Source organism: Dermacentor albipictus, chromosome 1 (assembly GCF_038994185.2).
Source record: "Dermacentor albipictus isolate Rhodes 1998 colony chromosome 1, USDA_Dalb.pri_finalv2, whole genome shotgun sequence".
In the NCBI taxonomy this organism is placed as follows: Eukaryota; Metazoa; Arthropoda; class Arachnida; order Ixodida; family Ixodidae; genus Dermacentor; species Dermacentor albipictus.
This window is the reverse complement of record NC_091821.1, coordinates 297,802,209-297,816,021: the sequence shown is the minus strand read 5'-3', so window position 1 is coordinate 297,816,021 and position 13,813 is coordinate 297,802,209. Positions and strand designations below refer to the sequence as shown.

The 13,813-nt window shown below is 44.9% G+C and overlaps 1 protein-coding gene across 3 annotated transcripts in view; it reads left to right on the top strand.

Annotated features, from left to right (window-relative positions):
* Positions 1–13,813, top strand: part of Mo25 (calcium binding protein Mo25) — a 185,572-nt gene that overhangs the window by 81,876 nt on the left and 89,883 nt on the right. For all 3 annotated transcript variants that reach the window (XM_070531465.1, XM_070531464.1, XM_070531463.1), the window contains exon 5: positions 10,368–10,536. In XM_070531465.1, the coding sequence (XP_070387566.1) occupies positions 10,368–10,536 (169 nt within the window). The remainder of the gene's footprint in view (positions 1–10,367; positions 10,537–13,813) is intronic.

The following is a 13,813-nucleotide window of genomic DNA, read 5'->3' as shown; positions in this document are numbered from 1 at the left end:
GGGCACTGAGGCGAAAAAAGAAAAGAGCGCCAGTTTTAATGCGCAGGTCCGGCGCCTATTAGAAGCAGGGTATCCTAGTGTAGCGGTGGCCACTATGGCTGAGCGCCTAAAGAAGTCGGTTTCGAGAGGGACGGAAATGATTACAGAAAGCAGTAATAGCAAAAAAAGAGTAGTGGCTATTCCGTATATTCATTTAATGTCGCACAGGCTTAAAAAAGTTGCTAGTAGATATGATGTTAATCTTGCTTTCACTGCTCCCAATAAGCTAGGTAAGATTTGCGCTGCCGTACAGAATAAAAAGGAGCGGGTAAAAGGCAAAAAACGAACAGATATTTGTCCAGTGAAGCACAATAAGAACAACTGTTTTACTGACTGTCGTGTGGGTGTGGTTTATAAAAATTCCCCTTAGCTGTGGCCAGTTCTACGTAGGACAAACGGGACGGTGTATCAATCAGAGGCTCATGGAACATAAAAGGTCGTTAACCGGTGGATCGCCATCTAATGTTTCGCTACATTGCCAAGATTGTAACTGCACGCCAGAGTTAGATGAATGTGCGATATTGTACAGGCATAAGAATGAAGATATGCGTCTTATGGTAGAGGCATGGCATATCTATGGTGGAAGTGCGTGCGTGAGTCAGCCTTCGATTACTTTACATAAGGAAGAGATTAAGTACCTTAACAGTTATCTCTCACGTAGGCCGGCACGTGTACCCGATTGACACGTGGTGTTACCATTCCTGAGCATGCGCAGATGAGTTTTGTGTCTTTTCTTTTTTCGCCTCAGTGCCCCCTTCAGTTGATAGTCGGCGTTCGTGTTGTCCACTTCTCTACTATTGTGTCTTGTCTGCACGCCTCACTTCTATTTTGCATAATGAATCCTTACCAATTAGCTCGGCTTTCTGTCGTTCTAAACTTGTTGCAATGCCCACCCAAATCGGAATACAATTGAAAGATTCCCAGTGGTTCAGCTCCAACAACCCAGAGAAATTGAAGCTTGATAAATCATACCACCAGAGCCAAATGCTTAACCATAGAAGCAGCATCATCACACCAAGTCTTCCACCATATCCATTCAGTTTCAAGCAGTAGTCATTCCCAAGTCGCCTCCGCCTGATTGGAGAAATAGTCCGTTGCCACATGGGAAGGTCTGTGAGGTCAATCCCACCGCTGCAGCCACCAGTTGTTGGATTTGGGAGTCATGGTCACACAGTCTGGCATCACACTGAGTGTGGCGCTCTAGCCTTCACCGCCGATATGTCTCAAAAAGATAGCTGACCTACGCCAGCAGGGTGTCACATGGAGGCTTAGCGGGCCCACGCCGTCATCTGTACTTTTCATGACTACAGTTGCTTACTTGTTGAGTATATGGTCGGGAGGTTGGAGGAAGAAAACAGGGGGTTTGTTCACATGGGAGAAATAGGACAAACTTATTTACAGCAAATTACGCTCATGCTGCCAGGAGCACGGAGTGCAGTACGTCAATCTAGGAGAGCACACACTGAGAAAGTCTCTTAGAAACTCTCCCTCTTCTCTAGATCACTTGCTAGGAAAACAGGTAATGTCCCAATCAACCAGTCTGGTGGTTCATATTGCCGCAACGCAGCAACTCTGACAGTCTTTCATTGACAACCAGGGAGACGTCAATCATTGAAGCTCGCCAGAAGGTGATGCCTCTCCTGGTGTTGGTGTCTTTCACTGAAGTTCTCGGAAGCCCTACATTGTTTTTTTCTCAGGCCGAACCCCACCAATAAATAGGCCATCACTGTCAGCATCCAAAGGTCCACGTTGACTCTCTGGAATTTCGTTTGACGTCAGTAGCACAGTGACGCCGACCTGCGCTCGTCGGCAGGTACACCAAAATTAACAGCCAGCAGGACGTCATGTGGCACGCCATTGCAGAAAGTATACTTGAACCTCATTATAATGAAGTTGAAGGGGGAGCCGAAATTACTTTGCTATATATGCGTTGCTTCGTTATATCCATTATTTTTCTGTTTTGATAGCCTTTCGCGTCCGCTTTCTGCTAAGCTCGTCGCGGTCTTGCAGCACGTGGCACACAACACAGTGCTTCACTGTGTGATCACGGAGGTAAGCGAACTTCGCCGTGCCAGCTTGGCTCGGCCGACTCCTGGCCTTCGAGATTACACTGATGCCAATGTGATCCCGGAGGCCTTGCCCTGCCCAGCTGACTGCCAGCTCATGCGGCACACCACCGTGAGAGGGAGCAGTGAATGGACGGCGTGGGCATGACCTCCGAGATTGCGCCAGGGAGATCGCTGAGGCCAGGCCCAGTAGAGAAAGAGAGAAGTGAATGCACTAATCTTTTGCACCATGTCACGTAGCTCTGCAGCATGGCACAATTCTCACAGGCTTGCGCGTGACCTCCGTGGTAGTCCCGCCGAGATCTCCGAGGCCAGCCCCAGCTGGACTTGCCTGCACGGCATGCCACGCAGAAGTGAATGCACTAATCTTTCACACTGCATCGTGTAACCGCGTGGCTCGCGCAGCCAGGCATGCGCAAGAGAGAGGCCAGTAGAAAAGTGCGATAGCGAGCTGCTCCTTGTGTACAGTTACGCCCAGTCATGAAAAAGACCAGTGTTGCTCAACGGCGTATTTGGTCCAGGGATGCAGGAGTTTTGAACTACCATGGCGAATGAGTGCTCAGCCCTGCGGGAAGCAATGTAATCAGCGCGCAATGGTTGGAAATGTTTTTTATTTCGGAGGCGAATCTAGTTCATTATATTCGTTACTACGACAATTTCACTTGATTAATATGAGGTTCTAAATATGTGGATCTCTAGGGGATCTCAAGGGGAATTTCATTTGCTTTATTATATTCATTATTTTGTTATATCCCATTTCATTATAACAAGGTTTGAGTGTAGGTTGTACTATACCAGCTAGACAAAATTTGCCCAAGAACTTGTCCATTGTGGCTGGTAGTCCATTAGAGCAGGGTCCATTAAAAGCACAAATGGTCACAATAATAGCATAGGCAGGCCAAACTAAGTGAGAAGAATGGTGAGAAAATGTGCTTTTTGCAGCATACGCCATATTTTTTTTTCTAAAGGAACTACTGCGCTCAATATTTTATGTAATACATAAATAAAAAGCAAAATGAATGCACTTTTCACTCATAAAAGTTTTATTAAGTAGATGTATGGCATAAAAAGATTTAAATTACCAGAATAGAGATTGTGGGATAAAATTAAACAAGGTTTGAAAAGACACGTTTATGTCTACTAAGAAAAAATATGTAACAAGTATTTTGATATGCAAAATGTATTGCCGTCTAATAGGCACTGTCTCCAAAAAATTCAGTTTTTCATTGAACAGGTATTCGACTTCAAAAATTTCAAATATTCCACATTTTCAAGCACTACACTTAGGTATGCTGGGCTGCAACAACAGATTTTCCGGGCTAGTTTGCGTCATCGTCACTCTCAGAGTCAAAACTCCAACGTAAAGGCAGCATCCTCAGATTCATTGCTGCTCAATCCACTGATTAAATCAGCCGCAGACGCAGCAGAGTCACGAGATCTGCTATCTTTATGAGTGCGTTCAAATATTACCGCCTGGCGAGAAAAAAAAATCTTAACTGCTTTGAAAACAAGAATATAGTTCTCATCCTTTATGTATGATGGTACAGTGTGTCCGTGGGCAGTGCGGAAGGTCTGAAAAGCGACGTTTCAAACCACTGGTAGAGAGTGGTCAGTTTTGCTTTGTACTTTGACGATTGCGAAACTTCAAATCGCATTCAAAAACCAAACCCTGGTGGGAAAAAAACCAACTGCTTAGAAAATAAAAATATAGTTCCTCTCCCTCACATCTGATAGCGTTACGTGTCTGTGAGCGGCACGGAAGGTGTCCAAAGCAGCGTTTCAAACCATTGTTAGCAGGCTAACCATGCCCAGTGGGCACAATACGGAGAGAGCTAAATGACCCTTTACTGCATAGTTAATAGAGTGTGGCAATTTTCAAATTCTCAAGTTAAATCACTTCAAATGCCTCACAAAACCAAGAAATTGATTTTTATTTGAAATTTCATTGCTTAACCCTTTAAGTGTTTTATTATTTCGACCAAAACTGACCTTGCCTTGCTTTTTTCTTTCTTTCCTTATTATTGTATAGCTTATTTTCAAACTTTACTCCATCGAAAACTTTTTAAAAGTTTTTTTAACCAATTCGCTTCATGTTTCAAGCGTGTAAATGTACAACTGTCGGGCCAAGTCAGTATCATCTTCATTTTCCAGATCATCACTTTGACAGTAATGATGAGAAAACTATCATCGTCCTCTTCGTTCAAAGGACAAAATTCTAGTGCGTCACTTTTATCGCACTTTCTCTGTCAGTTGAGCAACAGCTTTCTCTTGCACACGTGACTCGCCTGCAAACTCTGTTAGCTGACGCCATCGTTCCAAAGCTGCCAAAAAGTGCAACAAGCAGGGAATTTCAAGAAGGCAGTCTTTGAACACCGACTGAGTGCTGCTATCTATGCAGTACAAAACAAAAACTGCAATAAATGCACCCCTCCAGCATAGGCAAGATGGCTGCCGTCTGTGTTGTAGAACACAAAAGACTGAATCAACACAGCCTTGGAAACACTCATAACATGCTGACATCTATGTGGTAATTTAAAAAATGAGTGAAGTAACCACATAATTTAAACGCTAGCACTGTAGCCGTCTTTAAAGCAGAAGAACTAGATGAATGTGCCGAGTTCGTCCAAATCGCTTTACAACATGGGAGTATAGCCATTCAGTACACTTAAGGGATGAACTACTGCATATATCATTACGACTTTAGGATATTATAGACGTTATTAGGTCTAGTTTAATATTGTAGCAATAATTTGATAATATTGATTACTCTACTGCATTAGTTTGATAAATGCTGATAAGCAAAGCAATTGTTGAAAACATATGCGCTTTGTAATGATATTTTCATTGTCATTTGTCTTGCTAAGATGCTGTTTCAGGCAACAATGTCTGAACCTGTGTTGAAATGCAAAATTAATGAAAAACATCTCTTTGTTAAACAGTTCCTAGGTGCAATGAACTCTTACATATGCAGCTGTTCATTGTAACCACAATTAATGCAACACATAAGAAAGCATCCTTCCTACTACATGCCATGCACTCTTTTATATAGCATTGGTGATAGTGCACAAGCTTCGACGAGTGTGCACAGAGCATACAAAAGTACAGTACAGTATCTATCAAGGCAGCATGTTTAACAACAGCAGTTCACCAAGAGCTTTAGATGGTTTTGAACTGGTGCAGATACTGGAAGTGTCACATGCTGTCAGATTGTGGCCTAATTAGCACAAAACATGTTTATCATCTTTGATGTAGTGTTTTAGCACGGAACTTTTTCACATGGACACAGGAAGGGACACACACAGGTGCTAACTTTCAGCAGGATGTTTATTGGAAGCCAGATCACTATTTATATATGCTGTGCAACAACTGAGGCATGCACAAACAGAGATGCATCTAGATACAATTCTTTCCCTGTTAAAGATAGCAAAAGCGTGGTAACACTATTTTCCCCTAGCTCCTCAATAGTAGCAGTTTCAATTACCAATCTCGTTATTTCTTTTTGGTGGTTGCACACAGCAAAACATTCTTGGAAAACAGGCACGCAGCAACCACACATGCTGCAGTGGGCTGCTAATCAGCTATCACCACTTTTCTTTACATTGTTGTAGTGTTCTCTGAGCCTATAGTTTTGACATTGCCCAATTTGCTCGACTTGGTGTCTACCACACAATAGTGGTATCTTGTCTATGACTCCTTCTTTTGCAAGATACAAACTGTGTTCTTTGGTCTTTGTCACAGCCAACCCTTTAACAGCAACTGGGTTGTTGCTTTTGCATAGCTTTCTCAGCTTGTTCGAGGCCGTGAAAACCACACTAACGTTTGCCTGAGCACTCACCTTTTTTATGTTATGGGATATTTTGAGCAGCTATGACATAGTGGTAAACTTCCTTTGGCCATCGAAGACAGCTGTTTTGTAAAGCCTGACAGCTGGAAAGTCAGTAATTTCCTGAGTAGTACTTCCGCAACTGATACCAGAATGTAATTGGCATATCCCGCTTGCGTGACATGAGCCTTTTGGCTATCAAGGCTGATCCCTGCAATGAGGATAGCAATAGGGGCTTGTTGGTACGGCATATCTTATTTTGTTATAGCGCAAGCTTGACAAGGACAAAAGAAGGCACATCAGACACACACAGCGCTACTTTCAACAACAGGTTTATTTCTCGTTCTCGTCGCTATATATACACCCTCGACCCGTCATACACCACGTGTAACATTTTTGGAAAAATAAACAAAAGATATAAACTGGGAACCACACGTAGGCAGTTTTTTGATTCACATATTCAAAGACATGTACACATTCAACGCGAACAAAGATAATTTAGCTCTTTTGATGATAATGAAATGGAAGTTTTACTGACGCATGCATCGCCGAATGTTGCTATGTGTCTGGCTTCTATTATCAAGCGCGTCATTTCACACCTGCTTTTACTCATGATCACTGTTTCTTTAAATCTTGGTCTGCACTTGCATCTCTGGCAATGGATGGCAAGAAAGCCGTCAGCGGCCACGTTGTTAACTTTGTTACTATGTTCTCGTAGCCTGTTAACAATGTGGCCGCTGACGGCTTTCTTGCCATCCATTGCCAGAGATGCAAGTGCAGACCAAGATTTAAAGAAACAGTGATCATGAGTAAAAGCAGGTGTGAAATGACGTGCTTGATAATAGAAGCCAGACACATAGCAACATTCGGCAATGCATGCGTCAGTAAAACTTCCATTTCATTATCATCAAAAGAGCTGAATTATCTTTGTTCGTGTTGAACGTGTACATGTCTTTGAATATGTGAATCAAAAAACTGCCTACGTGTGGTTCCCAGTTTATATCTTTTGTTTATTTTTCCAAAAATGTTACACGTGGTGTATGACGGGTCGAGGGTGTATATATAGCGACGAGAACGAGAAATAAACCTGTTGTTGAAAGTAGCGCTGTGTGTGTCTGATGTGCCTTCTTTTGTCCTTGTCAAGCTTGCGCTATAACAAAATAAGGTGATCCCTGCAAGATGGGAACAGCATTCTTTAAGAGCATTATCAAGGCAGTGTCTGGTGATGCTCCTCTTAACCAACTTCAAGTGGAAGGAGCTAAATGGCAATAATTATTTCTTACCCCAAGGTTCATAAGACCAGCATGTGTGGCTTGCATGAGAATGAAACATATATCAAGGAACCTCATAGACCAATCGTCACCTCGAACTTCATGCGTGAGTTCCAGTGGCTGCAAACATTCTCAAACCAATGTTACAGTCAAACCCGGCTATATCGAACTCACAAAAAAACACCTGTCAGTTCGACATAGAGCATAATTCGATATAAGCCTGCTAAAGAATTGGATGTCATAAAAGCACATACCATTTATAAAATCACTTTATGATGAAACCAGATTAGTTTAGCATGAAATAGTCCTGTATTTTCTTCTGCTTGGGCAATTTCGCTGCCTGCAACGCACGCACTTCTCCACATTGTCTAAGAAGTCGGAGCAGCTGAGGCCGCAACCTTTCACATTAGCGCGGAAGCACCGGGCTAGTGCGAGTGCACCAATCACTTCGGAGGACGTGGGCAAAGGACCATCATGGCTTTCTGCATTGTGTGCACTTTCACTTGTGCTCGCTACGATGTCGGCAATGTAGTCTTAGTTTTAAAGAATACATCATTGCGCCAAAAAAGGAAAATAAAGACTTGGGAAGGAAGAGTACGAAATGACAGATTGAACGCTGAACTTCAACTGATTTTATTCTATTGCAGCAGGACAGGGAGAATGAACAAATGCGCATGCATACATCAGTGTTGCCTAGAGCAATTCCAGTGATGTTTTAACAGATGCAACTCGTTTTCAAACAGAAAAACAGACTTGTCACTAATACAACTCGTGCCTCTCTCTTTAATGTAATATGCCTCCAAAAGTTCTCTTGCTAACGTATCACCACTCCTCCCAAGTATCTTTATCTCACGCAGCAGTGGCTGGCATCTGCCTTTTAGGCAAACCGTGCAATGCGCAGGTAAATGCGCATTACCTTTATTGATTAGACAATTCATGCTCCCGGGCCCGGTCATTAGCACATCTCCCCGTTTGTCCAACGTAGGATTTCCCACATTTTAGCAGTATTTCATATATAACGCCCGTCACACATTTGACATACTGTCTAGTGTGCTTTTTCTGGCATCCTGACTTCTTGTCAACGCGGCTCATGTGCGGACACAGTCCAGCGCATAAGCCGCGTTGAGAAGAAGTCAGGATGCCAGAAAAAGCACACTAGACAGTACGTCAAATGTGTGACGGGCGTTCTGTGTCCGCGCATAAGCCGCGTTGACAAGAAGTCAGGATGCCAAAAAAAGCACACTAGACAGTACATCAAATGCGTGACGGGCGTTATATACGAAATACCGCTAAAATGTGGGAAATCCTACGTTGGACAAACGGGGAGATGTGTTAATGACCGGGCCCGGGAGCATGAATTGTCTGTAATCAATAAAGGTAATACACATTTACCTGCACATTGCACGGTTTGCCTAAAAGGCAGATGCCAGCCACTGCTGCGTGAGATAAAGATACTTGGCAGGAGTGGTGATACGTTAGCAAGAGAACTTTTGGAGGCATATTACATTAAAGAGAGAGGCACGAGTTGTATTAGTGACACGTCTGTTTTTCTGTTTGAAAACAAGTTGCAACTGCTAAAAACGTCACTGGAATCGCTCTAGGCAACTCTGATGTACGCATGCGCATTCGTTCATTCTCCCTGTCCTGCTGCAAGAATAAAAGCAGTTGAAGTACAGCACTCAATCTGTCGTTTCGTACTCTTCCTTCCCAAGTCTTTATTTTCCTTTTTTGGCGCAACGATGTATTCTTTAGATCCCAACCAACTCGCCTAGCAACAAGTTCTACTCAACTAGTCTTAGTTTTCTGGCTCTCTCGTGGTCGCGACACCATCATTTGCACTAATCATCTGACCTATTCATCAACAGCTTCTGGAAATTCTGACAGCTTGCTCCAAGCTTTCGGCAACACCAGCAACGGCTTCATTGCACTCGTCAGAATTTACAGTCATCACTGGGCATGTGGAAGTCGGCATGTCTGAAGCAATTTCGGGTGAACAGTTGTACACGGCTGTGCGTACGCCTTCGGTGCCACGGCCACCGGGTCGCATGTTTGTCAGCTTTAGTCGCTTTAGCCCTAATCTCCCCCTTATTCGCACTGAGATTGCCTCTTGGAATCTTGCACACTGCAGGGCATCCGACTTGTCACCGTGTTCGACCCGATTTGTGATTTTTAGCTTCACGGCAAAAGGCGAAATCTGCCGCTTCATCATGGCAACACTGCGGGAGAAGGCCCACAAGGCACAAACACGAACCCGATAAGCAGCGAGACAACTGACACTTAAGCCATCTTGCATGACTAGGGCACAAGAGCCTCTGATTGGCTCTCTGAGCAAGCACTGCGGTTGGGCCAGGATCTTTTTTGCTGGGCGGCGACGACGGCTTGCTTGACGCAGCACGGTCACGGTAGGGAGGGCGGTTTGATGGAGCCATGCCACCAAGTTTCCCTTCCACCGCAAGAGAAAGCCAACTTCTGGGGCCATTTTTCCGCAGCTTGACATTCTATATATCGGGAGTCGCTGCTATTTTTGTTTGGTGTAAGCGTAACTTTTGCTATATATACCCGTTGTAACTATACCGTGTTCAGAAATTGTTCGATATGAAGAATAATTCAATGTAAACGGGTTCGACTGTAGTAAGTTAGAGGCTTCAAATTCAAAGGAATCTTTCTTAAACTTGAGCAAAAGCAAGTAGTCATTCACGTATATGAAACACATGAAACCTTTTGTGCCCGTAATATTTTGTCAAAACTGGACAAAAACAATTTACTATGGATAGGCGCGATATAAGATCGAATTCAAATGCCTTTCTTCTAAATAAAGGGTTTCCTATCCCAATGGATATACATTGGGGTGAGGTACATGGTTAAATGTTCCAAGAGTATGCATTCAAGCAGTGCGTCATGGGCAAGTGAGTAGTAGAGGTCCTTTATATCCACAGAGAGGGCACAAAGACCTTTGTCAGACTGGGTGGACGTGATGTTCGACTTCTCGAGACTTTTTCACTAGGGAAGGGTCATCTACATCCAAAATATTTAGCTTATCTTGCAACAACGAGACCAGAAGTCAATCCTTGTTATGTTTATCGTGCATTAAATTGTCTATTCATCAAACTGAGAAGCAGTGTTTTACTAGCATTGAGTGTCCATTAAGGCGTACTATCTCTTGGACAGGTATGAGAAGCAGGACATTGCACTCAACTGTGGCACCATGCTGCGAGAGTGTGCCCGGTACGAAGCCCTGGCAAAGATCATCCTCTACTCGGACGAGTTCTACAACTTCTTCAAGTACGTCGAAGTGTCCACATTCGACATTGCCTCCGATGCATTTTCTACCTTCAAGGTCAGTCTGCCATTATTTTTTTGGCAAAGAATGCATGGGCAGACTAGCAGCCAGCTTGTGCACATTTGAATAGCAGAGCGTGTTTTCACTATTGAACTACAACATGAGTGATGGTTGCATGCCTAAGTGATTATGTGACTTCGCAATGCCACGATGTTAAAAGGGAGACATTAGTTTTGGTGATAAATTTATTTCTTGACCAAATTTGATAAACTGCACATACTCTTTTGTGTTTAATACAAATATTTTCAAGTTTTTCCTACATACCACATGTGACAATTGCTGCACGTTACTTTTTCTTCTTCCCCCCCTCCCCCCTCTTTATGTGGCTTACTTTACTGCTCGAGATGCACAGCATGTTCTTTTCGAGCATCCAGGTTGATTTTTTCGTTAGTGGTTTGTGCGTACACAACCACTCACGACCATTATCTTTCTTGAATATATTCACAATGATGTACAATGCTACAGTTAAACAGTATTTGACGGGCAGAAATTGTTCCCGGCCACGAACCATGCAGAATCATTATTGTTGACTGCTACAAAACCTACTCTAAATCTTTATTTTTGCTGCTAAAAAAAACCTGTTCCAAAATGCTCATAGTCATTCCCACCACTATATTATTGCTAATTTTGAGCTAAATCAATAAAAAATGAATAAACCTGCAATCTCATGTTATATTTAGCCGGTCCCTACCATGCTCTGACTGGGATTTCGATGATGACGTAGAGTGTGCTTCTGGTTGGAGCCAGAGGACACGACTGAAAGTGCAGCCTCTCGCCAGAGCACTCTGAAGCTGGGAAAGGAAACACGTCTGCATGTCTCCTCTTTTAAACAGGCAAGGCAAGCAGGCACTGACACCACCACAGCACATGCCATGCCAACAACGAAAGCTGCTGCAGCTACATGACTGGAACTCCTTAAGATCTCACTCACACTTCCAGGTCAAAGATGAAAGCACCTCCGAGCACTTGATTTCGACCAGCCGAGCCAAGTGTAATGCACGCCGCCAATGTGCTCTGGAATGCCCAAAAGTGACCAGTCGAATCTAATACTACAGTAAACCCTCGTTAACTCGAAGTTGTAAAATCCGGGAAAAATTTCGAGATAAGTAGAGTTTCGAGTTAAGCAAAATGCCGAAAATTTCAGTGACCGGGTCACTGAAAGAGCCAGTAACAACCAGCACTGCTAACAAACGCTCCACAGCACGAGGGGAGCTTTTGCAATAGACACAGAATTCCCAGGAAAAACTGAATTTTATTGTTTTGGAAAGAACTGGGTGATGCTTGCCTGCTTGGCGTTGGCATTCGGCGCGAGAAAAGCGTCCTCGAGCTGCTGAACGCACCGCATGAGCCGTTGTTCGCCGCCGCTGCATTCAACTTTGTTGCGGAGCAAACGTAGTAAGTTCCTTGTTTCTGCAGTTGTCGGCACTTCTCTGGGTGGTTCTTCGTCAGCGTGATCACCGTTGTTCACTGCCATTTCAACAATGTCGGCGTCGGACAACATTCCGGTAACGGGCACGTCCGACTCGTAGAGCGCGTACTCTTCAAAAGAGATTTCGCCGTCTTCGGCATCGCTGGCGCAGCCGGCAGCTTTGCGGTCTTCGTCGCAAAGTTCATCGCAATCACCGAACTCGTCAGTGTCTGGCTCGAGCGATTTCTCGGCGCGCGAAAATCCTGCGTGCGCGAAACAGTTGGCAATCGTCAATGGACGCACTTGTCGCCAGGCTTCGGCGATCAGGTGGACTGCACCCAGCAAATCTATTTCGTACTTCTTACCACTGTCGTAAGAGCACAAAATGCGGTGCAGGAGACTCTTCCTGTAAAACTTGCGAGCAACCTCAATGACTCCTTGGTCCATCGGCTGGAGCACGGACGTCATATTAGCAGGCAGGAACTCCAGCGTGACCGCCTCCAAGTTGTTGATTTTTCCGTGGCCGGGGCAGTTGTCCACGACGAACAACACTTTCTGGCCATCCCTTGCCATCTTGCGGTCAAGAGCACGTACATACTCTTCAAAGAGCGCTGCAGTCATCCAGGCCGTTTTATTGGCGCGGTAAGTCGCATCTCTCGGGAGCCGTGCATTTCGGAAGCACCTTGGATTGAGCGACTTACCGATAACAAGCAGCGGCAGTTTTTCATCGCCGGTGGAGTTGGCTCCGAAAAGTATCGTCACTCGGTCTTTGCGCTGCTTAGCGCCTGAGCACGCTTCTCCCTTCGGCGTGTATGTGCGGCTAGGCAGCATCTTATAGAACAGTGCTGCTTCGTCGAGGTTGAAAATGTCCTTGTCTGCGTAAGCCTTTTGCAGCTCAGCGAGGCGGTGGTTGCGCCAAGTGTCTGCAGCCCCTTCATCAACAGTGCCGCTTTCGCCGTGGATAGGCTTCGAGGCTACGTTATTTCTTTTTTTAAATCGTTCAAACCAGCCATTACTGCAACTGAAGTCTGTGTGGCCCATCTGCAACGCCAGAGCATCTGCCTTCTCCATCATCATTTGGGTTGTCACCGGAAGGTTGGCTGCCCTGATATTCCGGAGCCACAGCATGAGTGCTGCTTCGACGTCCGGGAATTTCGAGGCCCGAATCCGCTTCCGCTTGCTGGAAAAACTTTGCTCGAAGCCATCGAAGATCTTCTGCCGATTTTTTAAAACTGTCGATAGCGTCGACAAAGGGATGCCGAATTCTTTGGCGATGCTCGTTTTGGATCTTCCCGCTTTCTCCACTTCCTTGATTAACGCGACTTTTTTCTCCAGCGTCAGAGACTTGCACTGCTTGGGGCGGGACATCGTCGTCGTCGTCCGTTGACCACACACCACACACACATCAACACAAAAAATCGCAGTCAACGTATCGTGCGCACAGCGCGACGAAACAAAGAACAGAATCGCACACGCACAATTACGTCCGCACGTGCGAAATGCAGTGGCGCGACTACTCGATAAAACCCATGAGCCCCCGCGCGCAAGCGGCGCACACCACGTGACTGCTTCCAAGGTTACTTGACGTGGTTGACGGAAAACGGCTGCATCCGCGGGAATTTTGTATTCGCCCTTAGAACGCGACCGCGTTCGGCACTTAAGTAGGAACCAAGCGCTCGCTCGGAGCCTGTATAACCTTTTGGTAACGGCCTTTGCCTTCAGCTGTCCCGGTCGAAATTTCGAGATATCCGTATTACGCCCGAAAAATGCTTCGAGATAAACGGGTGCAAATACATAACACCTATGGGTGGGGAAGGCGCGGCGTGGAAAACTTTCGACTTAACCGATATTTCGAGATATGCGAGT